Source organism: Schistocerca serialis, chromosome 3 (genome assembly GCF_023864345.2).
Source record: "Schistocerca serialis cubense isolate TAMUIC-IGC-003099 chromosome 3, iqSchSeri2.2, whole genome shotgun sequence".
NCBI lineage: Eukaryota > Metazoa > Arthropoda > Insecta > Orthoptera > Acrididae > Schistocerca > Schistocerca serialis.
Genome location: NC_064640.1, coordinates 234792280 through 234818879, shown reverse-complemented (window position 1 = coordinate 234818879; position 26600 = coordinate 234792280). Strand labels below are relative to the sequence as shown.

General features: G+C 40.1%; 1 protein-coding gene across 2 annotated transcripts in view; it reads left to right on the top strand.

The window, feature by feature from the left end:
• Positions 1-3878: 3878 nt before the first annotated feature.
• Positions 3879-26600, top strand: part of LOC126469984 (lipoma-preferred partner homolog) — an 87677-nt gene continuing 64955 nt past the window's right edge. Inside the window, exons 1-3 of one of the 2 annotated variants that reach the window (XM_050097427.1) lie at positions 3879-4030; positions 5037-5162; positions 6235-6370. In XM_050097427.1, the coding sequence (XP_049953384.1) occupies positions 5046-5162; positions 6235-6370 (253 nt within the window). In that variant the 5' untranslated portion in view covers positions 3879-4030; positions 5037-5045. Of the gene's footprint in view, positions 4040-5036; positions 5163-6234; positions 6371-26600 lie in introns of both variants that reach the window. The other variant, XM_050097428.1, reaches the window with a different exon arrangement.

Here is a 26600-nt window from a genome sequence, read left to right as displayed (position 1 = left end):
AGATTTAACCAAGTTTCATCTTAAATGTAGTAAAGAATTAAGGACGTAATATACTGAATTATTTACAACTCACCACATTGTACAAATCAGTGTATATCTCAGGGGCATTTCCTGGTACTGGAAATTCTGTGACAGAATATAAATAATTTAAAGAGTAAATATAACACCTCACCAAATAGCTGAGGAATTTATTTGTGGATAGGCACATAAATACGACTGAGAAAGTAACTAGCTATTGGAAACTCTGGAGAAGGATTATTCCACAAGCAAGCAACTTTCGCAACCTTGGTTATGTGCTCACCAATAACTAGTGCCTCAACTATTCAGTGGGTAGTTTACCCCTTAAAGTGTAGATATTTTCCTGGGAAATTTAAAAGGACTAGGATGATTTTGATATGAAGAAAGGAGTCAGAGATTCGGCTTCAAGATTCAGACCAGTTTCTCTAGCTCAAGCTTTTTCTAAATCATTCGAAGTTATCATTTACTCTGTAATTAATTTACCAGGGATATAAATATAGCCTGTAATGGACAACAAATAAAGCAAGTCGACTCAGCTAAGTTCCTGGGTGTGTACATAGATTGAAAACTATTTATTTATTTATTTATTCATTCATCCATAAAAAAAATTTCTTTTTACAGATGTCGTTGTTATGCATACATATGTAAATTATTTTGTCACATAAGATAAAGAAATACAAGCTATGTATAATAAATTCATAATATATATATGTATATTACACACACAATTTATCATTGAATTACATAATGCAGAAGAACCTGCTTCAATCAAATGAAATAGATCACAAGACTCCTCTAATACTTGTATGGGTAAATTACAATCTAGAATGTCCAGTTTATAATTGATTAACCTCATTATTTATTTGTGACAATTTTTTGCTGCATGAATTCTCTAATCGAGTAAAAACTATTTTTTAATAAATATTCTTTAAGGAATGCTTTAAATATATAGAGTTCCTTTATGTTTTTGATTTCTTTTGGCAATTTATTTTATATCTTGACACTTTGCTAAAACATAGTGGTTTGGGTTTTGGTTTTATTCATTCTGTCTAGGTACAAGCAATTACTGTTTCTGGTTTGGTGACCATCTATGCAGCTGTTTGCTAGATATTGCTCAATATTTTTGTGAATAAAAACTGTAGTTTGCAAGATATATTCACTTGGGATTGTCAGACTACCCCATTTTTTAAATAGCTCACTGAAATGTGCTCTTTTGTGACTCTTGCTCATTATTCTGATACCTCGTTTTTGCAATCTGAACCCATATTTCACATTTTGAGCACTGCAGAATGTTATGCAATAACTTATCATAGAATGTATGTGTGCAAAGTATGTCATTCTCTGGCATGAACTATTGCACACAGTGACTGATATTTATAAGGCATAGCATGTTGTGCTAATTTTTTTCTCACCATATCCTAGATCTAGAAAAAAGGCTACATCTTGCAACATTTGCCTTACATATAATTGCATCAACCACACACAAGGATGGCATAAGACCTGCTTATTTAGGATACTTCCATGCACTTTTGTCTTACAGAATCATCTTTTGGGGCAACTAGTCCTTGGCAAAAAAAAAGTTTTTATTGCACAGAAGAGAGCTATACACGTCATGAGTGATGTGGAACCAAGGCACTCATGCAGGAATCTGTTTAGGAAACGACAGATATTTACAGTGATATCTCAGTACATATACTCTTGTATGTATCATTAATAAAAATCATTCTCTCTTCAAAACCACTAGTTACAATCATGGTCACAATAAAAGGTCAAAAGAGGACTCTCATAGCAACCAGTAAAACTATACCCTTGTACAGAAAGGAGTAAATTATACAGGCATCAAAATTTACCATGCTCTACCCAGTGACATCAAAGGTCTTGCTCCTGAAACACCAAAGTTCAAGAGCAAACTGAAAGAATATATAATACAAAAGTCATTCTATTCAATTAATGAATTTTTAGTGCATAGGAGCAAGTTTCTATTATACAACTGAGTTAGGCATTCAATGTAATCATAAATGTAAACTATTTGTTGCTGTAGTGTTATATTGTTGCTTAAATACTTTGATATTGCTAATTTAAATGTGTACATATAAGTATTAATTCTGATGTATGTAATATGTTTTTATGTCTTCTAGTGTTCCATGTTGTTACTATGAGTCTTGTCATGAATTAACCATGTAGTGTGCTGCTGCATTATTAACACTGAAAAAATACTGACTTGTTCCATATCATTGCAACTCAATTGCTACCAGGATCAATGGCACTCTCAATACAATAAATAAATGTCCCACACCCACAAGAATCATCTCATTTTTTGGGTCTACAAAACGAAATCTGAATATAAATCTAAATAAATAAATGCCCTTTGAATGTTCATGGGCACAGGCTTTACTCAGATTACATTTTCTGATCTAAGCTAGACCTTTCATTGTGTAGAATATGTATCATAAAAGTTGGCATTATCAGAGACAACAGCCTACAACATTGGTGTTCCAGAGAACTCTGTGTTTGGACCTATTTTGTTTCTGATAATGATTAATGACCTACTTTCGTTTCATAAATTTGACTACTGTATTATATGCAGAAGACACAACTTCCCTTCAGATTAAAAACGATCCCAAAGGCCTTCGAAATTGTGTTGAAGATACAATTGCACATCACATCTTGTTGCTCTAAAGCAGATGGACTTTTGGTTAGTGAAAACAAAACATAACAGATGATTTTTAGTTTAAAAAGCAAACTTCCTTGCTATGATACTAGTGCTGTCAAATTCTTGGGTGTATGATTAATTATTGTACACAATATGTATATACAATATATTAATGATAAGATGCCTAGAGCCCAGTATTTACGCTTAAGGAATCTAATGACCCGTGCATCTGAAGTCTATCTTACAATGCCTCATTTTGCAAAGCATTATGTCATGTATTAAAGTATTGTCTTGCAGTGACGTTCACGGCATCCTGTTATTGGAGAAAAAGACCATTAGAATAATCACTAATTATAGGGCACACTATAAATCTCTGTGCACCGAGTAAACAAAATAATGGTCTAAATGGCTCTAAGCACTATGGGACTTGTCATCTCAGGTCATTAGTCCCCTAGACTTAGATCTATTTAAACCGAACTAACCTAAGGACATCACACATATCCATGCCCGAGGCAGGATTCGAACCTGCGAACGTAGCAGCGAACCGCTAGGCCACATGGGCCGATAGGAGCAAACAATCATGACAGCAACTAACTTATATATATATTCTATGTTTGACTGTCTACGAAGAAGTTACCAGAATTAAAACGCGAGAAAATTCTATGGTCACTGTACAATAAACTTACCACAATACATTAACAGCTATGAGCTTATAAGGCATAAAATATTCAATAAACTGCCGCCTAGTTGCGTAAGATCTTTCAGAACTTCAATTTAAAGACAGAATATGAGTCGCTAGTTGTCCACCCATTCCTTGAGATGAACAAATACAATAATAGCAATTTCATTTTGTTATTTGTAAACCAACCCACAGTATTTTTGTATGTATTAGTTCATCTAATGTACTATCGCCTAACCACAACTAAATTATTATTATTATGATCTTTATCGTGTTACCCCTATAAAACTATTGTAAATATTGCGATAGCAAAACTGTTTAGTCCAAATTGTCAGTCACATTGCTTATATTGATTTGTACGTCGATTCGAAAAACACAACCAACCCTCAATGCAATTCCGAAACAAATGAGCCACCCGTTTGTTTTGTTACGTTTACAGCTGACACACACACCACTGCACTCCCAACTCTTCGTCACTCCGTCAGTCGTCTTGCTCATTCAAATACATGATGTCATCAACATATTGACCAATCACAGTGAGACTTCTATTATCTCAACCGTGTCACAGACTGCAACTCTGACTCACGACAGTGACAGCAGTGTTTGGTAGGAAGTGGAGTGGCAGTGCGCTGCAGTGAAAGAAAGGTTTTGGATGAAAAAGACCTGTTGGATATTCAGGGGTAATTTAGGTAGCATTGTAGTCGTCTTAAGTGTAATAATACTGTATTACGGATCGTTTTCTTATGTGTCAATTATAATAGAATTTCTGTGGTGGTTGTTGCTGTTGATTCCGTACAGTTTCTGAACCAGTGGCCTAATTGTAAACAGATTGCAGTCATCGATTGCGGATTGTTGAACTGAATTCAGATTTATGCCGCGACATAAATTGTTCAAATTTTGTTTCGATGAAATACTTGCAGAATCATGGGAAATTATTTATAGTGACTATTAATTTAACGTGTTTACGAAGGAACTTGAATGGCAGTATTGAAATATCTCTATCTTGCAAGTGTGAGATAAAAACTGTTCAACAATTGTTGTCCGAGTAATCATCATTGTTTTGTTGAGATTTAAATGCATTGAATTCCGTAAGATACCAGATCTTGGTCTTCAAGAATACTATATTTTTAGAACTGGCGAAATCAGTTTCCCTTATTTTTGACAGTATAGTAAGGAGTCAGCATTATTGAAACTTATTTTATTGTTAAGTCCCATAGTGCTCAGAGCCATTTGAACCATTTGAAACTTATTTTATTAGAACGTCGTTTGTAATCATCGTCTTCACGGTTGGAAATAAGTTCCGGCCAACAAACCTCATCCCTGTTGCTTTGTGGGTATATACAACTTTTTACACAGTAAAAAAATTTTCGAAGTGGAAGCAAGATTTTCCCGTTTGATGTGCCATCTAGTTACTTTTCAGTCCGTGTTTCCTCTACTGCCACCCAGGCTCTGTTCTTTCTTCACTGTGTGCCTGTTGTTGTTTGTAAATTATCATGTGTGTCAGGTTCTGTGTGATTTAATAGTTAAGTTTTGAATGTTACTTCCATTTGTTCAAAGGACTGTAGTGCAGTTTTCCGAATTCAGTACTTTGTGTAGCTTTTCTCTTGCAGAAATCAAGAATAATCATTTTACAGCCAAACAAATTGTAATTGTCTTTATTATAATTATATGTATGTTTTTCCACAGGTGTACAAAATGACTAGTAACTTGGACCAACAGATTGCTAACTTAAAAATCACTGAAAGTGATCTGAATACAAATAGAAAAGTTGGGCCGGCAGTGCCACCGAAACCAAAGAAGCCACAGCCACAGGTAAATGTTACATTTTTCAATCTGAAATGAGCCAGGCTTATGAATAATCAGAATAAATCAATAAAACCTTTCAGGCTGTACTATCACAAGTAAAATAATAATCTTTATGTCCATTGTAGGTACAACAGCTGCAAGTAATATTTCATTTGGTCTATTGCCTAAGATTTAACAATAGTAATTTCTTTAATAGATCCTAAACTAAATTGAGGCTAGTGTGTGATATTGCTGTCTTTCATCTCCCCCCTGATATGTTGCTTGTTGTACAGACTGATCCATAGCATAGAAAGGTGATAATCTCGTTGCAAGTTAGCAAATCCAATGAGTGTGATTCTGAGATAAAGACTGTGGTTACTCATTGATCTATAGCTTGTTCTGATGTCTATGTTAGTGCAACATTTAACACACCTTGTTGTAAAAACTAAACCACCAGGGTACATTTATTAGTTGCTCCACTGACAAATCACTGACATATTTTGCTACATATATTGATCATCAGCTATGAAAAATGCAAGGAGTAGCTACCACCAACTCTTACACAAATTGGATAACAATGATTTCTGTTTCTATTGCAGTAGTCAGTGTTAAAGTTTATTCGCAGACATAATAATCTGTGTATCACTAACACACATTGCATACTGTACTACTTTTGTGGGACACCAGGTAGCATATCATGTGTGTTATGCTAAATCTCTCTCTCTCTCTCTCTCTCTCTCTCTCTCTCTCTCTCTCTCTCTCTCTCTCTCTCTCTCTCATGTGAAGTAGGGAGTGGCCAAGACATACCTATCAACCTTTAGCACAGAAGCTGCAGTTATGCTATTGTAAGATAATATAAACTTAGTGTGCCTTATCAAAGCAAGCTGCAAGTCTGTAAAACAGAAATACTTTCCAGTTGAACAATGCAGAAAATATGGATGCTTTTGTCCGTATCCCTGACGTTAGAAGACCTGCCAAGTATCCAGGAAATTAATTTTCCCATAAAACAAAACTCCTTATTATCAGAAGCTTGGGCTTTTGTTAGAACTTTGTAGTGTTAATTGTTATTTGCTAATCATGTTACTGTTTATTGTTTTAGGTTCCAAAAAGTTACTCTTTAAAGAAACCAAGTGAACCATCCTACAGTACTCTCCTGCAAAATGCAGGTGGTGGTCCAACAAGTTCATCAGATGACAAAAATAGACTGTATTCAAATCTGGGACCAAATAAGAGTGGTAAGCGTATTTCAAAATTACCTACTCATTTATAAATGGTTCATGCATCACCACATAAGGAGGGGAGGGGGACAGCAGTTTATTTTCTTAAGCAACATGCCACTATATCTATCCCCCATTATATTGTTTTAATTCCAATGTTCCATTATTTTTCTCGCCATTCTCATGGTGTTTTATATGTAGAATTTTCTTTTCTTACCAAACTGTAGAAAATGGAACTAGAAGGTTGACTGTAGTGGTTCTATGTGGAATGTAGAGGTCAATTCAAGTTTTAGGCTACCCATTTTGATATACTGGGTTCAACAAAATTAATAGAGTGAGACGCTGGAATGGTTTGTTAAAAAGCATTAGTTATCAGTTTTCAGCATTGTCAGAAAATGTAACATTGTCCCATGTTCTCAATTTCTAATTGTTTTGTTGTTGACAGGTAGTTAAAACCATGGGGGTGGGGGGGGTGAGTTGGAAAGCTGATTCCTGCCATAAGCAATGAATAAGCATCAAATGCATCATTTTCAGGGTTTAGGGGCAGAGGGTGAATTTCTCAGAGCCACGATTCTGATGGGATATTTAAAACGGAAAGAGAGGAAAGTAAAAATATCAAAAAATGTTTTCTCCGCCCTGTGGTCCGATGTCAGGTTTTTAATACATGTGAATGCATTAATAACAAAATATATTAACCCGTAAACTCCATTTTATTGTCAAGATCTTGTATGCTACTTCGGTAGTTAAAATATGATTAATAATGATTCATCATAGTCGCTAAGTAGTGCTGCCCTGTGTATTGTGTCACTGGCAAAAGCTGACAGGTTGTATTGTATTTTTCGCTGTTTCTGATTATTTTTACTGCTGTGCGTAAATTTTGTTACTTCCTTTTGCCTGTATATCCTTAGGTAATGACAAAGATTGTTAAAGTTACATGGACCAAATAGTAACAGAGATTATTGTAAGTGTTGCTGCAGCTCACCACAAGGTATGAATTGATCTTGTGTTTCTGAGGACATAAATTAAACAAATGGCAGCAAAAGATATGAAATTCATTTATAAAAATCAGTAAATAATCTGAATATTGATATGAATTACACTTCCAAAGAAACTAAATGTAGTAAATCAGTGTAAAGTTATTTGCTAAAAGCTTATAAAAGACAATATGTACAAAGTGGGAGCTTTTAAAATATTGAAATGTGTTGCTATGTGCTGTACACAATATTCTGCTCGTATTTATTTGCTGCTTTTCTAAAGCTCATGCAAGAGTGATGGCACAATCTATAAACATTATTATTATTATTATTATTAATTATTTTTCCATATTTTATTATTTTGTGTTTTTTGTTTAAAACTTCAAGAAAACATTTTATCTAAGAGACAAAGTTAAGTACATTTTGAATAGAATATTTTTACTCGTTTTTATTTCACTCAATGAACAACAAAAAAGTAGAAAGATTTACATGTTCAGCAAACCAGATACAGAAAGAGTAGTGTCATATCTCATTAAGGAACTTAAAACTTTCAGTATGCAGTAGGACAGTTCATAATGGGAGAGAGTGATAATTCATGGGATACCTCCTACTATCTTGCACAGCATAGTGCAGCAACTCGATGTGACATCGACCTAACAAGTCACAGGATGTCCTCTGCAGAAATATTGAGACCTGCTGCTTCTATAGCTACCTATAACTGCCAAAGTGTTGCCGGTGTAGGATTTTGTGCATGAACTAACCTTTCAATTATGCCCCATAAATGTTTGATGGGATTCATATTGGGCATTTTGGTGGCCAAATCATTCACTCGAACTCTTCAGAATGTTCTTCAGACCAGTTGTGGACAATTGTGGTCCGGTGATCTGGTAGTTTGTCATAGAACACACATCATTGTATGGGAACATGAAGTCCATGAATGGCTGTAAATGATTCCCAAGTAGCTGAACATATCCATTTCCAGTCAGTGATCAGTTCAGCTGGACCAGAGGACCCATTCAGTTTCGTGTAAACTTAGCCCACACATCATTTTTGGGACCACCACGAGTTTACACAGTGCCTTGTTGACATGTAGGATCCATGGCTTCGTGGGATCTGCACCACACTCGCACCATGCCATCATCTCTTACCAACTGAAATCAGGACTCATCTGGCCCGGTCACAGTTTACCAGTCGTCTAGGGTCCAACAGATATGATAAAGAGTCCAAGACAGGTGCTGCAGGTGATGATTTGCTGTTAGCAAACATACCCATGTTGGTTGTCTGCTGCCATAGCCCATTAATGCCAGATTTTGCCACACATCCCTCATTGATTTCTGCGGTTACTTTATGCAGTGTTGCTTGTCTGTTAGCACTAACAACTCCATGCAAACGCCACTCTCTTGGTCGTTAAGTGAAGGTCATTGGCCACTGTGTTGTCCATGGTGTGATGTAATTCTTGAAATTTGGTATTCTTGGCCCACTTTTGACACTGTAGATGTAGGAATGTTGAATTCCCTAACCATTTCCAAAATGGAATGTTCCATGCATCTAGCTCCAACTACCCTTCTGTGTTCAACTACTTTATGGTTAAATGGCGATAGCATCCTTTAGGGTAAAACATTCTGGAAGTAAAATAGCCCCCATTTGGATCTCTGGGCAGGGAGTACTCAAAAGGACTTCATTATCAGGAGAAACAAAGCTGGCGTGCTACGTATCAGAACATGGAATGTCAGATCCCTGAATCGGGCAGGTAGGTTAGAAAATTGAAAAAGGGAAATGGATATGTTAAAGTTAGATATAGTGGGAATTAGTGAACTTCTGTGGCAGGAGGAACTGGACTTCCTGTCAGGTGAATACAGGAGGGTTATAAATACAAAATTAAATAGGGGCAATGCAGGAATAGGTTTAATAATGAATCAAAACATAGGAATGTGGATAAGCTACTATGAATAGCATAGTCAATGCATTGTTGTAGCCAAAATCGACACCAAGTCCACACCCACCATAGTAATACAAGTTTATATGCCAACTAGCTCCACAGATGAGGAAGAGATTGAGGAAATGTGTGATGAGATAAAAGAAATTATTCAGGTAGGCAAGGGAGACAAAAATTTAATAGTCGTGGTGGACTGGAATGTGATAGTAGGAAAAGAAAGAGAAGGAAAAGTAGTAGGTGAATATGGACTGAGGGAAAGGAATGAAGAAGGAAGCCACATTGAAGAATTTTGCACAGAACATAATTTAATCATACCAAACACTTAGTTTAAGATTTATGAAAGAAGGCTGTATATGTGGAAGAGACCTGGAGACACCGGAAGGATTCACATTGATTATATAATGTTAAGACAGAGATTTTGGAACAAGGTTTTAAATTGTAAGACATTTCCAGGGACAGATGTGGACTCTGACCACAACTTATTGGTTATGAACTTCAGATTAAAACTGAAGAAACTGCAAAAAGCAGGGATTTAAGGAGATGGGACCTGGATGAACTGAAAGAATCAGAAGTCGTAGAGAGTTCCAGAGGGATGATTAGGGAACAATTGACAAGAACAGGGGAAAGGAATACAGTAGAAGAAGAATGGGTAGCTCAGAGAGACGAAATAGTGAAGACCACAGAGGATCAAGTAGGTAAAAAGACGAGGGCTAGTAGAAATACTTGGGTAATACAGGAGATATTGAATTTAATTGATGAAAGGAGAAAATATAAAAATACAATAAATGAAGCTGGCAAAAAGGAATACAAATGTCTAACAAATGAGATCAACAGGAAGTGCAAAATGGCTAAGCAGGCTGGCTAGAGGGCAAATGTAAGGATGCAGAAGCATATCTCTGGAATTCAAGAAGACTATAATAATTCCAATTCAAAAGAAAGCAGGTGCTGACAGATGTGGAAATTACCAAACTATCAGTCCAATAAGTTACTGTTGCAAAATACTAACGCAGCTCCTTTGTGGAAGAATGTCAAAGCTGGTAGAAGCCAACCGCAGGGAAGATCAGTTTCGATTTTGGAGAAATGTTGGAACACACTAGGCAATACTGGCCCTAAAACATGTTATAGAGGATAAACTAAGGAAAGGCAAACCTATGTTTATAGTATTTTTAGACTTAGAGAAAGTGTTTCACGATCTTGATTAGAATACTTTCTTTCAAATTCTAAAGGTGGCAGGGGTAAAATACAAAAAAGAGCAAAAGGCTATTTACAATTTGTACAGAAACCAGATGACAGTCATAAGAGTCGAGGGACATGAAAGGGAAGCAGTGGTTGAGAAGGGAGTGAGACAAGGTTGTAGCCTATCCCTGGTGTTATTCAATCTGTATATTGAGCAAGCAGTAAAGGAAACAAAAGAAAAATTTGGAGTAGGAATTAAAATCAATGGAGAAGAAATAAAAAGGTTTGCTGATGACATTGCAGTTCTGTCAGAGACAGCAAAGGACTTGGAATAGCAGTTGAACGGAATGGACAGTGTCTTGAAAAGAGGGTACAATGTGAACACCAACAAAAGCAAAACAAGGATAATGGAATGTAGTAAAATTAAATCAGGTGATGCTGAGGGAATTAGATTAGGAAGCAAGACAGTTAAAGTAGTAGGTGGGTTTTGCTATTTGAGAAGAAAAATAACTGATGATGGTCGCAGTAGGGAGGATATAAAATGTGGACTCGTAATGGCATGAAGATCATTCTTGAAGAAGGGAAATTTGTTAACAATGAGTACAGATTTAAATGTGAGGAAGTTCTATCTGAAAGTATTTGTATGGAGTGTAGCCACATATGGAAGTGAAACATGGATGAAACAGTTTAGACAAAAGAATAGAAGCTGTTGAAGTGCAGTGCTACAGAAGAATGCTAAAAAGGTGAAGATTAGATGTTTAGATCATGCAAATAATGAGGAGGTACTGAATAGAATTGGGAGAAGAGAGATTTGTTGTACAACCTGACTAGAAAAAGGGACCAGTTGGTGGAACACGTTCTGAGGCATCAAGGGATCACCAATTTAGTTCTGGAAGGAAGTGTGGTGGGTAAAAATCGTAGAGGAAGACCAAGAGATAAATACAGTAAGCAGATTGAGAAGGGTGTGGGTTTCAGTAGTTACCCGGAGGTGAAGAAGCTTGCCCAGGATAGAGTATCCTGGAGAGCTGCATCAAACCAGTCTTTGGACTGAAGACCACAACACCACCACCACTGAAAAGATGAGTCGGATAGATACTAGCGTCGGTGGCACTGAGAAGCAGCTGAAATCGTTAAAATAGAGGAAGACCCAAGGTCTGGTGGAATCCCTTGCAGATTCTATAGCCAGTTTTCAGTTGAGTAGCCCATTTGTTAACTGTAATCTATTGTAGGTTCCTCACACAAAAAACTGTGCCCAGTTGTTGGAAGAAAGCACAAGTCACACTACCGTCCAGTGTCCTTGACACCTTTTTGTTGTAGGATCTTTGAACATATCACTGAACAACAAATTTGAAGTGAAAGTGTGTAAATCGTATGATTTTGAGTCATTTATGTTTATTTTGGTATAAAATGATACAAAATCATCTTCATAAATACTTAGTTCTAGTTTTTTGAAAAACTAATCTACATTTTTGTATAAATAACTCACCAACTAAATATGCATTCATGTTCCAAGATTTAGCCTAACAAATTTTAAGTGAATAATTCCTTGAATTAGGTCATGTGTTATGCATTGATAAATTTCAGTGCCATTCTGCAAGTACAAAAATAAAATATTAAGAAAAAATGCAGATAATATTACAGGAATGAAAATACTTGCTAAGTCTACTTTGTACCACAACTATGTAAAGCACAAAAGAAAATATATATGTTACCTGGTCACAAATGTATATAAAGCATTATAAATGTTAAATGTCCATATGTACAGTATCTACAACTACATATTTTGTTCAGAGATAAATTCAGGAGATGACCGTTTTCGCTTAGCTTGATGTTTATTCACATACTCGGGAACATCCCTTATGACAGTTCAACAGCAATCTGCTAAAATAGTAGGGCTCCACTTTCCAGCTTACCTCTTCTCAAATGTGGCAATATCTCGATGAAATCGCTCCCCATGTTCATCACTTACTGCACCACAATCTTTGGAGAAGAAGTCAAGATGACTATGTAAGAAATGCATTTTCAATTACATGTTGCAACCAAGTTTTTCATAAGATGACAACATGTCATCTACAATCTCCTTATAATTTATTGCTCATTTGTTCCCTAAGAACTGTAATCAAACTGTCGTAAAACATTCCCATGCATGCTTTTCATCATCTTGTATGATTCCATCAAAAGTGTCAAATCTGTGGGCCTACAAAGATGCCGTCCTTTACTTTGGCATCTCTTAAGTAAGGAAATTTTTGCCTTACGTACTTAAATGCGTCACATTCTTTGTTCATTCCCTTTATAAAGTTTTTCATGAGCCCCAACTTGATGTGTAAGGGCAGAAGCAGAATCTTTTTAGGGTCTACTAGAGGTTCACACTTAATGTTCTTTATACCTGGTTGATGAGATTTTCTGGTGGGCCATTCATGTTTACTGTAATGAGATGCATGAGCTCGCCTATCCCATTCACAGACAAAGCAGCCATATTCAGTATACCCTAACTGTTTACCTAATAGCAGTGCAACCACTTTCAAGTCACCACAAATCTGCCATTCACAGACATTATACTTGATGGCATCTCGTAAAATTTTCATGTTTTGGTATGACTCTTTCATATGCACACTATGCCCAACTGGAATAGAAGGAAGCTCATTGCCAATATGTAGAAGCACTGCTTTTAAGCTCAACTTTGAGGAATCAGAGTCTCCACTCATCAGGGTTGTCATTAATTCTGAGAGCCATCATTAGACCATTTATGTCTACATGTGCCACAAGACTATCTTGCATTTTAAAAAGAGGAGTGAATTTTTGGCTCTTCTGCAGTAGAATGAAACATTTACGAGGGTCAGTCAAAAAGTAATGCCTCCTATTTTTTTTTTCTACGTTTAATTGTCAGGAAATTTAAATGCAATTACATAGGTTGAAAACCACAACATTGAGGATCATTTTGTCATTTTTCAATGTAATCTCCGCCCATCTCTACAGTTTTGGTCCATCTTTGAACAAGGGCATGTATCCCAGCACGGTAAAAATCACAGCTCTGCTTCCTAAGCCATTGACGCACGGATGTTTTGACGGCCTCCTCATCTTCAAAATGAATCCCACGATGAGCTTCTTTTAGTGGCCTGAACAGATGGAAGTCTGATGGTGCCAGGTCAGGGCTGTATGGGGGATGAGGCAAAACTTCCCATCCAATTTTGACAATCTCGTCAGAGGTGTGACGACTGGTGTGTGGTCTTGCATTGTCATGCAAAAGAAGAACATCTGCCATTGATTTTGTTGGGCGAACGCGCTGAAGACGTGCTTTAAGTTTGTTGAGGGTTGTGACGTATTGAACAGAATTTATTGTGCATCCCTGCTCCAAAAAATCAACCAGAATCACACCCTCTGTATCCCAGAAAACTGTTGCCATAACTTTCCCTGCCGATCGCACAGTTTTGAATTTTTTCTTCCTCGGCGAGCTTGTGTGACGCCACTCCATTGACTGCCTCTTTGATTCGGGTTCAAAAAAATGCACCCATGTTTCGTCCCCGGTCACAATTTTTTTCAGAAACTCATCTCCCTCCAAACGGAAGCGCTGCAAGTGTTGGGAGGCTATTGTTTTCCTTGCCTCTTTATTCTGATCGGTTAACATTCTTGGAACCCAGCGTGCACAAACTTTTGAGTACCCCAATTGTTTAATAATCGTGATCACACTGCCTTTACTAAGAGAAATAATGCGACACACTTCATCTGCAGTCACCCGACGGTCACCACGAATGATGTCATCAACTTGCTGAATGTTGTGTGGAGTCACTGCATTCACCGGCCTGCCGCTCCGCTTTTCGTCAGTCAACGGTGTTTGCCCTTCAGCTTCCTTACAACAACGAACCCATCGTCTAACAGTGCTGACATCCACTGTCACAACACCATACACCTTCTTCAGTCTTTCATGAATGCGTATGGGCGTTTCACCTTCTGCATTCAAGAATTCAATCACACAACGCTGTCTCAAACGAACATCGATGTCGGCCATCTTACAAACTTCTGCTGTGCTGCCACCTGTTGACACAGAAAGTTACTACTGCAGTGGATTGCAGAAGAAGGTTTGAGGAATGGCGCCAAATTCAAATTTTTCACTTAACTTAATTTCTTTAAGTAGAAAAAAAATGGGAGGCATTACTTTTTGACCGACCCTCGTACATTGCTTTCCAGACAATTGCACTGCTGCAATATTGAGGCTGAAATCTCAGCCTTAGCTTTAGAGAGCTTCAAATCTTTAATGAGATCACTGAACTCATTTTCAGACAAGTTTTGTGGATCATCAGTTGATGATGTATTTAGAAGAAACTGGATCATGTGATGTACATGGTTCAGGACATTCAGAATCCCCATCAGAAGTGATCTTGTACTCTGTTGTTGGTTCAGGTATTGGCAATCCTTCCCCTGTGTAGAACTGGACATAAGGCAGATGGAATGTTGCGATAGATCACGGTCCACTTCTTCTTCTTCTTCTTCTTCTTCTTCTTCTTCTTCTTCTTCTTAGATATTCCCTTCTTGATAGGAGAAACCATAGAAAAGTAACAGTCAGCGACATGGTTAGTTGGCTCACACCACGTCATGGGCACTGCAAAGTGCATTGAATGTCCTTTCCTATGCATCCAATTCCTGAGGTTGTTGACACAAGTGTTGCAGATCACATGTGGAGCCCAGGGTTTATCCTGATCACCTGTTTTGCACCCAAAATAACAACTGTAAGCTTTTTTAATCAATGGAGTTAGTTGCTGTTTTTGTGACACAAGTGTCACTTCTCCATACACATAGCAAAATGTATTAACACTGTTAACACAAACTTGCGGCAGTTTTGTTCACTTCAATAGCAGTCAACTTTAATAACTGGTAGTTAATCTGGAAGCAAATGTGCAAAAATTGTTACATGCATTAATCAAGTCACTGAAGTTGAAGAGGAGGGAGACAAAAAGAGCACCAAAATTGGTATCAGAATGTTTATAACCAAAATATTGTGCACAAGTAAGACTAGGGACAATAATATAATCCATTGTTACTAGTTATTATTACTTTGACAAACCATTATAATATTTGATTTTAAACTTAACATAAAAATCCGTGTATAATTATCTCACCGTAATAAAACACTGTAAAATGAAAACTGAAGCTAATTTTGAATTGTCTTTGCTAATACTCACGATCAGCACATTAGAATTGATAGGAATTGGCTATTTTCATTCAGTTTACATTTTCATTGTTGCATAGAGTATTCTGTGCTCAAACATAAGAGATATCTTAAACAGGAAAACTGTCTCCATGCCAACCAGCGTGGATTTCGAAAATATCAGTCATGTGAAACACGACTTGCTCTTTTATCACATGACCATACAGAAATACTAAACACCTTTTTCCAAAGCTGTTTCACAGAGGAAGACCGCACTGCAGTTCCTTCTCTAAATCCTCGCACAAACGAAAAAATGGCTGACATTGAAATAAGTGTCCAAGGAATAGAAAAGCAACTGGAATCACTCAATAGAGGAAAGTCCACTGGACCTGACGGGATACCAATTCGATTCTACACAGAGTACGCGAAAGAACTTGCCCCCCTTCTAACAGCCGTGTACCGCAAGTCTCTAGAGGAACGGAGAGTTCCAAATGATTGGAAAAGAGCACAGATAGTCCCAGTCTTCAAGAAGGGTCGTCGAGCAGATGCGCAAAACTATAGACCTATATCTCTTACGTCGATCTCTTGTAGAATTTTAGAACATGTTTTTTGCTCGCGTATCATGCCGTTTCTGGAAACCCAGAATCTACTCTGTAGGAATCAACATGGATTCCGGAAACAGCGATCGTGTGAGACCCAACTCGCCTTATTTGTTCATGAGACCCAGAAAATATTAGATACAGGCTCCCAGGTAGATGCTATTTTTCTTGACTTCCGGAAGGCATTCGATACAGTTCCGCACTGTCGCCTGATAAACAAAGTAAGAGCCTACGGAATATCAGACCAGCTGTGTGGCTGGATTGAAGAGTTTTTAGCAAACAGAACACAGCATGTTGTTATCAATGGAGAGACGTCTACAACCGCTAAAGTAACCTCTGGCGTGCCACAGGGGAGTGTTATGGGACCATTGCTTTTCACAATATATATAAATGACTTAGTAGATAGTGTCGGAAGTTTCATGCGGCTTTTCGCGGATGATGCTGTAGTATACAGAGAAGTTGCAGCATTAGAAAATTGTAGCGAAATGCAGGAAGATCTGCAGCGGATAGGCACTTGGTGCAGGGGGTGGCAACTGACCCTTAACATAGACAAATGTAATGTATTGCGAATACATAGAAAGAAGGATCCTTTATTGTATGATTATATGATAGCGGAACAAACACTGGTAGCAGTTACTTCTGTAAAATATCTGGGAGTATGCGTGCGGAACGATTTGAAGTGGAATGATCATATAAAATTAATTGTTGGTAAGGCGGGTACCAGGTTGAGATTCATTGGGAGAGTGCTTAGAAAATGTAGTCCATCAACAAAGGAGGTGGCTTACAAAACACTCGTTCGACCTATACTTGAGTATTGCTCATCAGTGTGGGATCCGTACCAGATCGGTCTGACGGAGGAGATAGAGAAGATCCAAAGAAGAGCGGCGCGTTTCGTCACAGGGTTATTTGGTAACCGTGATAGCGTTACGGAGATGTTTAATAAACTCAAGTGGCAGACTCTGCAAGAGAGGTGCTCTGCATCGCGGTGTAGCTTGCTCGCCAGGTTTCGAGAGGGTGCGTTTCTGGATGAGGTATCGAATATATTGCTTCCCCCTACTTATACCTCCCGAGGAGATCACGAATGTAAAATTAGAGAGATTAGAGCGCGCACGGAGGCTTTCAGACAGTCGTTCTTCCCGCGAACCATACGCGACTGGAACAGGAAAGGGAGGTAATGACAGTGGCACGTAAAGTGCCCTCCGCCACACGCCGTTGGGTGGCTTGCGGAGTATCAATGTAGATGTAGAAAGCACTATATCAGGGCAATCAGGTAGATGCAGTATTTCATGACTTCCAGAAAGCATTTGACTTAGTACCACACATGCACTTATCAAAAGTATGATCATATGGGGTATCAAGTAAAATTTGTGACTGGATTGAGGATTTTTTTGAGAGGAAGGATGCAGCAAGTTCTCTTGGATGAAAAATCATCAGTAAATGTAGTAGTAGTTTCTTGTGTGTTAGAGTGCTTACTAGGCACAAGCTTTTATTTTAATAACTGTGTAGCATACCATACCGCTGTTGCTATCAAACCTTGGATTGTACAGGCTTTTGTTTGTTTTGGTTGGTGTAGCTTAGTGTCAGATAGACCGTTAGTGAGAGAGCATTTCCAATTCCTGCTGCTAATAAGCCGAGTACACCGTTCGTTTGTTGTATATTTTTACGGGCTTCAAATCGAAGCGACTGCAGTAATGGGTAGGAACTGTGATTGCTGTGGACAGATGCGAGCAGAGTTGGCGACCCTTCGGTCACAGCTCCAGGCTGCATTGGCTTTCGTCACACAGCTTGAGGCTGCTGCCAAGGGGCATCCCAGTCGGGGGGGGGGGGGGGGGGAGGAGGAGGTCGGACACAGGGGTGTGAGAGACATCGAGCAAGTCCCATGTGTCATCCATTCGGTCCACTGCTGTGGCTGTCCCAGGTGCTGCCTGCTCTGAGGTTGACCCCTCACCCGTGGTTGAGTGGGAGATCATCCCAAAGTCTGGCAGGCAATGAAAAATTTTCCAAGGGGCTGATCGTAGGGCCTCCCCAGATTGTTTGACGAACAGGTTTCGGGCATTATCTGTAGCTGATGATGTCTCTCAGCCGGATGCAATCATCCACCCTGTTCCAGAGGAAGCTTCTCGGCCCACAAGGTCTGAGCGTTCAGAGGGTGGGTTTGCTGGTAGTTGGGAGCTCCAATGTTAGGTACGTAATGGACCCCCTTAGGAACATTGCTGCCAAGGAGGGGAAGGAAGCAAGTGTGCACTCCGTGTGCATACTGGGGGGAGTCATTTCAGATGTGGAAAGGCTGCTTGCAAAAGCCATGTAGAGTACAGGGTGCAGCCAACTGCAGGTGGTGGCTCATGTCGATACCAATGACATATATCATAGGAGATTCTCTCTGGTTTTGGGTGGCTAGCGGAAATGGTAAAGACTGACAGTCTTGCTTGCAAGATTAAGGCGGAGCTCACCATTTGAAGCATCGTCGATAGAACAGACTGTGGTCCTTTGGTGCAGAGCCGAGTGGAGTGTCTGAATCAGAGGCTCAGGTGGTTCTGTGACAGTGTAGGCTGCAGATTCCTTGACTTGCGCCATCGGGTGGTGGGTTTCCGGGTTCCGCTTAATTGGTCAGGAGTCCACTACACGCAGGAAGTGGCTACACGGGTAGCGGGGGCTATGTGGAAGGGACTGGGCGGTTTTTTAGGTTAGAGGGCCCCAGGGAACAATAGAAAGGGTGTCCATCTGAAAGGGGCAAGTAAAACACAGTAAGTGAGTTGTAGAAATTATTGGTATTGTAGTTGTAAATTGTTGTAGCTGTGTTGGAAAAGTACCAGAGTGCCAGGCCCTAATAGAAAACACTGGAGCTCAATTAGCTATAGGTACAGAAAGCAGGCTAAAGCCAGAAATAAACTCGGCAGAAACTTTTTCTAACAATCTAACAGTGTTCAGAAAGGCTAGATTAAATACAGTTGGTGGTGGAGTATTTATTGGTATCAGAATTAGTTTGCCTTGTAGTGAAATTGAACTAGATATTTCCTGCAAAATAGTATGGGTAGAGGTTGTACTTGACAATCGGACTAAACTATTAATTGGGTCATTTTGCTGACCCCTGACTCAGAAGATATAGTTGCTGGACAGTTCAAAGAAAACTTGAGTCCCATTTCAAATAGGTACCCCACTCATACAATTATAGTCAGTGATGACTTTAATCTACCCTCAATATGCTGGAAAAATTACACATTTAAAGCCGGTGGCAGGCGTAAAACGTCATCCGAAATTGTACTGAATGCGATCTTAGAAAATGATTTTGAACAAGTAGTTCATGAGGCCACTTGAAGCATAAATGGTTTCGAAAACACACTTGACCTATCAGCAACAAATAATCCTGGACAAATAGTCAGTATCATGATGAATACAGGGATTAGCGACCACAAGGCAGTAGCTGCTAGGCTCCTACAACCGTCAAAAAGAAACACAAAGCATATCTGTTTAAAAAAGCTGATAAAAATGCTCTTAACACATTTTTAAGAGACAGTCTTCACTCCTTCCGATCTGGTCATGTAAGCCTAGAAAAGTTGTGTAATGATTTCAGAGAGATAGTATCGACAGCAATTGAGAGAGATATATCACATAAATTAATAAGTGATGGTACTGATCCTCCATGGTACACTAAATGAGTCAGATCACTGTTGCAGAAGCAGCGAAAAAAGCATGGAAAATTTAAAAGAACGCAAAATCCCCAAGACTGGCAAAGTTTAGCAGAAGTTTGAAATATAATGCGTACTTCAATGTGAGATGCTTTCAATAATTTCCACAACGAAACTGTCTTGAAATCTGGCAGAAAACCCAGAGAGATTCTGGTCATACATAAAGCACACCAGTGGCAAGACGCAATCAATACCTTCACTGTGCAATAATAACGGTGAAGTCACTGATGACAGTGCCACCAAAGGAGAGTTATTAAACACAGTTTTCCAAAACTCCTTCACCAAAGAAGACGAAGTAAATATTCCTGAATTCCAATCCATATCAACTGCCAGGGTGAGAAACATAGAAGTAGATTTCCTCAGTGTCGCAAAGCAGCTCAAATCACTTAATAAAAGCAAGGCTTCCAGTCCAAATTGTATACGCTCGCTCACAGAAAGATCCATACCTAAAGACTAGAAAATTGCTCAAGTCACACCAATACCCAAAAAGGGAAGTAAGAGTAATGCGTTGAATTACAGGCCCATATCACTAATGTTGATTTGCAGTAAGGTTTTGGAACATTATGAGGTACTTTGAAGAAAATGATTTATTAACACGTAGTCAGCACAGATTCAGAAAATGTCATTCTTGCGAAACACAACAAACTCTTTATATTTGTGAAGTAATGAGTGCTATCGACAGGGGATGTCAAATTTATTCCATATTTTTAGATTTCCAGAAGGCTTTAGACACCGTTAGAAGACTCACAAGAGTCTTCTAACCAAATTGTGTGCCTATGGAATATCACCTCATTTGTGTGACTGGATTCATGATTTCCTGCCAGAAGGACCACAGTTCGTATTAATAGATGGAAAGTCATTGAGTAAAATTATATCTATATTAATGATATAAGAGACAATCTCAGTAGGCACCTTAGATTGTGTGCAGATTATGCTGTCATTTACCTTCTTGTAAAGTCATCAGATGACCAACATGAATTGCAACATTATTTAGATAAGATATCTGTGTAGTGCGAAAAGTGACAGTTGACCCTGAATTAGGAAAAGTGTGAAGTTATTCACATGAGTACTAAAAGAAATCCACTAAATTTCGATTAGGCAATAAGTTACACAAATCTGAAGGCTGTTAATTCAACTAAATACTTAGGGATTACAGTCACCAATACCCTAAATTGGAACGATCACATAAATAATGTTGTGGGTAGAGCCAACCAAAGAGTGTGATTCATTGGCAGAACACTTAGAAGGTGCAACAGGTCTATCAAAGGGACTGCTTACACCACCCTTGCCCACCCTATTTTGGAGTATTGCTGTGCAGTGTGGAATCCACATCAGATGGGACTGACAGATGACATCGAAAAAGTACAAAGAAGGGCAGCTTGTTTTGTATTATCGCGAAGTAGGGGAGATAGTGCCACAGACATGATACGTGAATTGGAGTGGCAGTCATTAAAACAAAGGCTTTTTTCATTACGAGGGAATCTTCTCATGAAATTTCAATCACCAGTTTTCTCCTCCAATTGCGAAAACATTTTGTTGGCACCCACCTACAGAGGGAGAAATGATCATGACGATAAAATAAGAGATCAGGGCTCACACAGAAAAATTTATGTGCTGGTTTTTCCCACGCGCCATTAGAGAGTGGAATAGTAGAGAGACAGCTTGAAGGTGGTTCATTGAACCCTCTGCCAGGCACTTTATTGTGAATAGCAGAGTAATCACGTAGATGTATAAGTGCCCCAGGGAAATGTGCTGGGTGCTTTGCTGTTCATGTTGCATATTTATGACCTTGCGGACAGTGTTGTTAGTAGCCTCAGACTTTGTATCACTAACTGGAAACAACATAACACCTTGATAGGATACCTCTTGGAGGACATTCTGTAAATGCGAAAGAAGAGGTTGACTCGGCAATCAAGTATCTGACAAGTTATCCAGACCTGTGCCTGGGTGACGAGCACCAGGCTGATCATCGAATGTGGTGCTAGGGACATGCCCCCTGATATCTGGGACCTGATAGTCACTAAGCGGTTTACCGAGCGAGGTGGCGTAGTGGTTAGCACACTGGACTCATATTCGGGAGGATGACTGTTCAATCCCATGTCTGGGCTTCGTGATTCAGGTTTTCTGTGATTTTCCTGAATCACTTCAGGCAAATGCCAGAATAGTTCCTTTGACAGGGCATGGCCGACTTCCTTCCCCATCCTTCCCTAATCCAGTGAGACCGATGACCTTGCTATTTGGTCGCTTTCCCCCAGATTAATGCAATCCAATCCAGTCACTAAGCAGTTTGTAAGGAGGGATTCTACATCTACATCTACATTTATACTCCGCAAGCCACCCAACGGTGTGTGGCGGAGGGCACTTTACGTGCCACTGTCATTACCTCCCTTTCCTGTTCCAGTAGCGTATGGTTCGCGGGAAGAACGACTGTCTGAAAGCCTCCGTGCGCGCTCTAATCTCTCTAATTTTACATTCGTGATCTCCTCGGGAGGTATAAGTAGGGGGAAGCAATATGTTCGATACCTCATTCAGAAACGCACCCTCTCGAAACCTGGCGAGCAATCTACACCGCGATGCAGAGCGCCTCTCTTGCAGAGTCTGCCACTTGAGTTTATTAAACATCTCCGTAATGCTATCACGGTTACCAAATAAACCTGTGACGAAACGCGCCGCTCTTCTTTGGATCTTCTCTATCTCCTCCGTCAAACCGATCTGGTATGGATCCCACACTGATGAGCAATACTCAAGTATAGGTCGAACGAGTGTTTTGCAAGGCACCTCCTTTGTTGATGGACTACATTTTCTAAGCACTCTCCCAATGAATCTCAACCTGGTATCCGCCTTACCAACAATTAATTTTATATGATCATTCCACTTCAAATCGTTCCGCACGCATACTCCCAGATATTTTACAGAAGTAACTGCTACCAGTGTTTGTTCCGCTATCATATAATCATACAATAAAGGATCCTTCTTTCTATGTATTCGCAATACATTACATTTGTCTATGTTAAGGGACAGTTGCCACTCCCTGCACCAAGTGCCTATCCGCTGCAGATCTTCCTGCATTTCGCTACAATTTTCTAATGCTGCAACTTCTCTGTATACTACAGGATCATCCCCGAAAAGCCGCATGGAACTTCCGACTCTATCTACTAGGTCATTTATATGTATTGTGAAAAGCAATGGTCCCATAACACTCCCCTGTGGCAAGCCAGAGGTTACTTTAACGTCTGTAGACGTCTCTCCATTGATAACAACATGCTGTGTTCTGTTTGCTAAAAACTCTTCAATCCAGCCACACAGCTGGTCTGATATTCCGTAGGCTCTTACTTTGTTTATCAGGCGACAGTGCGGAACTGTATCGAACGCCTTCCGGAAGTCAAGAAAAATAGCATCTACCTGGGAGCCTGTATCTAATATTTTCTGGGTCTCATGAACAAATAAAGCGAGTTGGGGTCTCACACAATCGCTGTTTCCGGAATCCATGTTGATTCCTACATAGTAGATTCTGGGTTTCCAAAAACGACATGATACTCGAGCAAAAAACATGTTCTAAAATTCTACAACAGATCGACGTCAGAGATATAGGTCTATAGTTTTGCGCATCTGCTCGACGACCCTTCTTGAAGACTGGGACTACCTGTGCTCTTTTCCAATCATTTGGAACCCTCCGTTCCTCTAGAGACTTGTGGTACACGGCTGTTAGAAGGGGGGCAAGTTCTTTCGCGTACTCTGTGTAGAATCGAATTGGTATCCCATCAGGTCCAGTGGACTTTCCTCTATTGAGTGATTCCAGTTGCTTTTCTATTCCGTGGACACTTATTGCGATGTCAGCCATTTTTTCGTTTGTGCGAGGATTTAGAGAAGAAACTGCAGTGCGGTCTTCCTCTGTGAAACAACTTTGGAAAAAGGTGTTTAGTATTTCAGCTTTACGTGTGTCATCCTCTGTTTCAATGCCATCATCATCCCGGAGTGTCTGGATATGCTGTTTCGAGCCACTTACTGATTTAACGTAAGACCAGAACTTCCTAGGATTTTCTGTCAAGTCGGTACATAGAATTTTACTTTCGAATTCACTGAACGCTTCTCGCATAGCCCTCCTTACGCTAACTTTGACATCGTTTAGCTTCTGTCTGTCTGAGAGGTTTTGGCTGCGTTTAAACTTGGAGTGAAGCTCTCTTTGCTTTCGCAGTAGTTTCCTAACTTTGTTGTCGTACCACGGTGGGTTTTTCCCGTCCCTCACAGTTTTACTTGGCACGTACCTGTCTAAAACGCATTTTACGATTGCCTTGAACTTTTTCCATAAACACTCAACATTGTCAGTGTTGGAACAGAAATTTTCGTTTTGATCTGTTAGGTAGTCTGAAATCTGCCTTCTATTACTTTTGCTAAACAGATAAACTTTCCTCCCTTTTTTTATATTCCTATTAACTTCCATATTCAGGGATGCTGCAACGGCCTTATGATCACTGATGCCCTGTTCTGCACTTCAAGAGCGAAAAGTTTGGGTCTGTTTGTTGTCAGTAGGTCCAAGATGTTATCTCCACGAGTCGGTTCTCTGTTTAATTGCTCGAGGTAATTTTCGGATAGTGCACTCAGTATAATGTCACTTGATGCTCTGTCCCTACCACCCGTCCTAAACATCTGAGTGTCCCAGTCTATATCTGGTGAATTGAAATCTCCACCTAAGACTATAACATGCTGAGAAAATTTTGTGTGAAATGTATTCCAAATTTTCTCTCAGTTGTTCTGCCACTAATGCTGCTGAGTCGGGAGGTCGGTAAAAGGAGCCAATTATTAATCTAGCTCGGTTGTTGAGTGTAACCTCCACCCATAATAATTCACAGGAACTATCCACTTCTACTTCACTACAGGATAAACTACTACTAACAGCGACGAACACTCCACCACCGGTTGCATGCAATCTATCCTTTCTAAACACCACCTGTACCTTTGTAAAAATTTCGGCAGAATTTATCTCTGGCTTAAGCCAGCTTTCTGTACCTATAACGATTTCAGCTTCGGTGCTTTCTATCAGCGCTTGAAGTTCTGGTACTTTACCAATGCAGCTTCGACAGTTGACAATTACAATACCGATTGCTGCTTGGTCCCCGCATGTCCTGACTTTGCCCTGCACCCGTTGAGGCTGTTGCCCTTTCTGTACTTGCCCAAGGCCATATAACCTAAAAAACCGCCCAGCCCACGCCACACAGCCCCTGCTACCCGTGTAGCCGCTTGTTGCGTGTGGTGGACTCCTGACCTATCCAGCGGAACCCGAAAGCCCACCACCCTATGGCGCAAGTCGAGAAATCTGCAGCCCACACGGTCGCAGAACCGTCTCAGCCTCTGATTCAGACCCTCCACTCGGCTCTGTACCAAAGATTCGCAGTCAGTCCTGTCAACGATGCTGCAGATGGTGAGCTCTGCATTCATCCCGCTAGCGAGACTGGCAGTCTTCACCAAATCAGATAGCTGCCGGAAGCCAGAGAGGATTTCCTCCGATCCATAGCGACACACACAATTGGTGCTGACATGAGCGACCACCTGCAGATGGGTGCACCCTGTACCCTTCATGGCATCCGGAAGGACCCTTTCCACATCTGGAATGACTCCCCCTGGTATGCACATGGAGTGCACATTGGTTTTCTTCCCCTCTCTTGCTGCCATTTCCCTAAGGGGCCCCATTATGTGCCTGACATTGGAGCTCCCAACTACCAGTGAGCCCACCCTCTGCGACCGCCCGGATCTTGCGGGCTGAGGGGCAACCTCTGGAACAGGACAAGCAGCCATGTCAGGCCGAAGATCAGTATCAGCCCGAGACAGAGCCTGAAACCGGTTCATCAGACAAACTGGAGAGGCCTTCCGTTCAGCCCTCCGGAATGTCTTTCGCCCCCTGCCACACCTTGAGACGACTTCCCACTCTACCACAGGTGAGGGATCAGCCTCAATGCGGGCAGTATCCCGGGCAACCACAGTCGTAGTCCGATCGGGGGATGCATGGGACGAGCTGGCCATCCCCGACAAACCCCCATCCGGACCCCCACAGTGACGCCCATTGGCAACAGCCTCAAGCTGTGTGACCAAAGCCAACACTGGCTGAAGCTGAGAGCGAAGGGATGCCAACTCAGCCTGCATCCGAACACAGCAGTTGCAGTCCCTATCCATGCTAAAAACTGTTTTGCAAAGAACGTCTGAACTAATCTACAGAGAGCGCAAACAAATAGACAAAATTTAAACGGTTATTAAAATACAAGATTGCCTAGTAAATGCAGTAATGCTGCTACTTGCGCACTGCTGACACTGCTCGGCGGCGGAAGGAGACTACGCGATTTTACACTATTCAGGTACTGAAACGCGATGCTACAACTCTCAAATACTATAATACGCCCGAAATTTATGAATTAAACAATGCAAGTACCAAAAACACGCAAAGAAATTAAGAATTAAACTATGTAACAAATGAGTGAGCTAGGAGTATACGACTTGCTGCTGCAGCTGCTTATCCAATGGCGGCAGGGAGCACACTGGCAATACGGCAATCCCATTAATCACCATCTGCTTAGGCATGACATAGTGAAAGCAATTGAATCAAGGCAGTCAGGTAGATGCAGTATTGAATTTCCGAAAAGCATTTGACTCACAAGGGAACCTCCCCATCGCACCCCCCTCAGATTTAGTTATAAGTTGGCACAGTGGATAGGCCTTGAAAAACTGAACACAGATCAATCGAG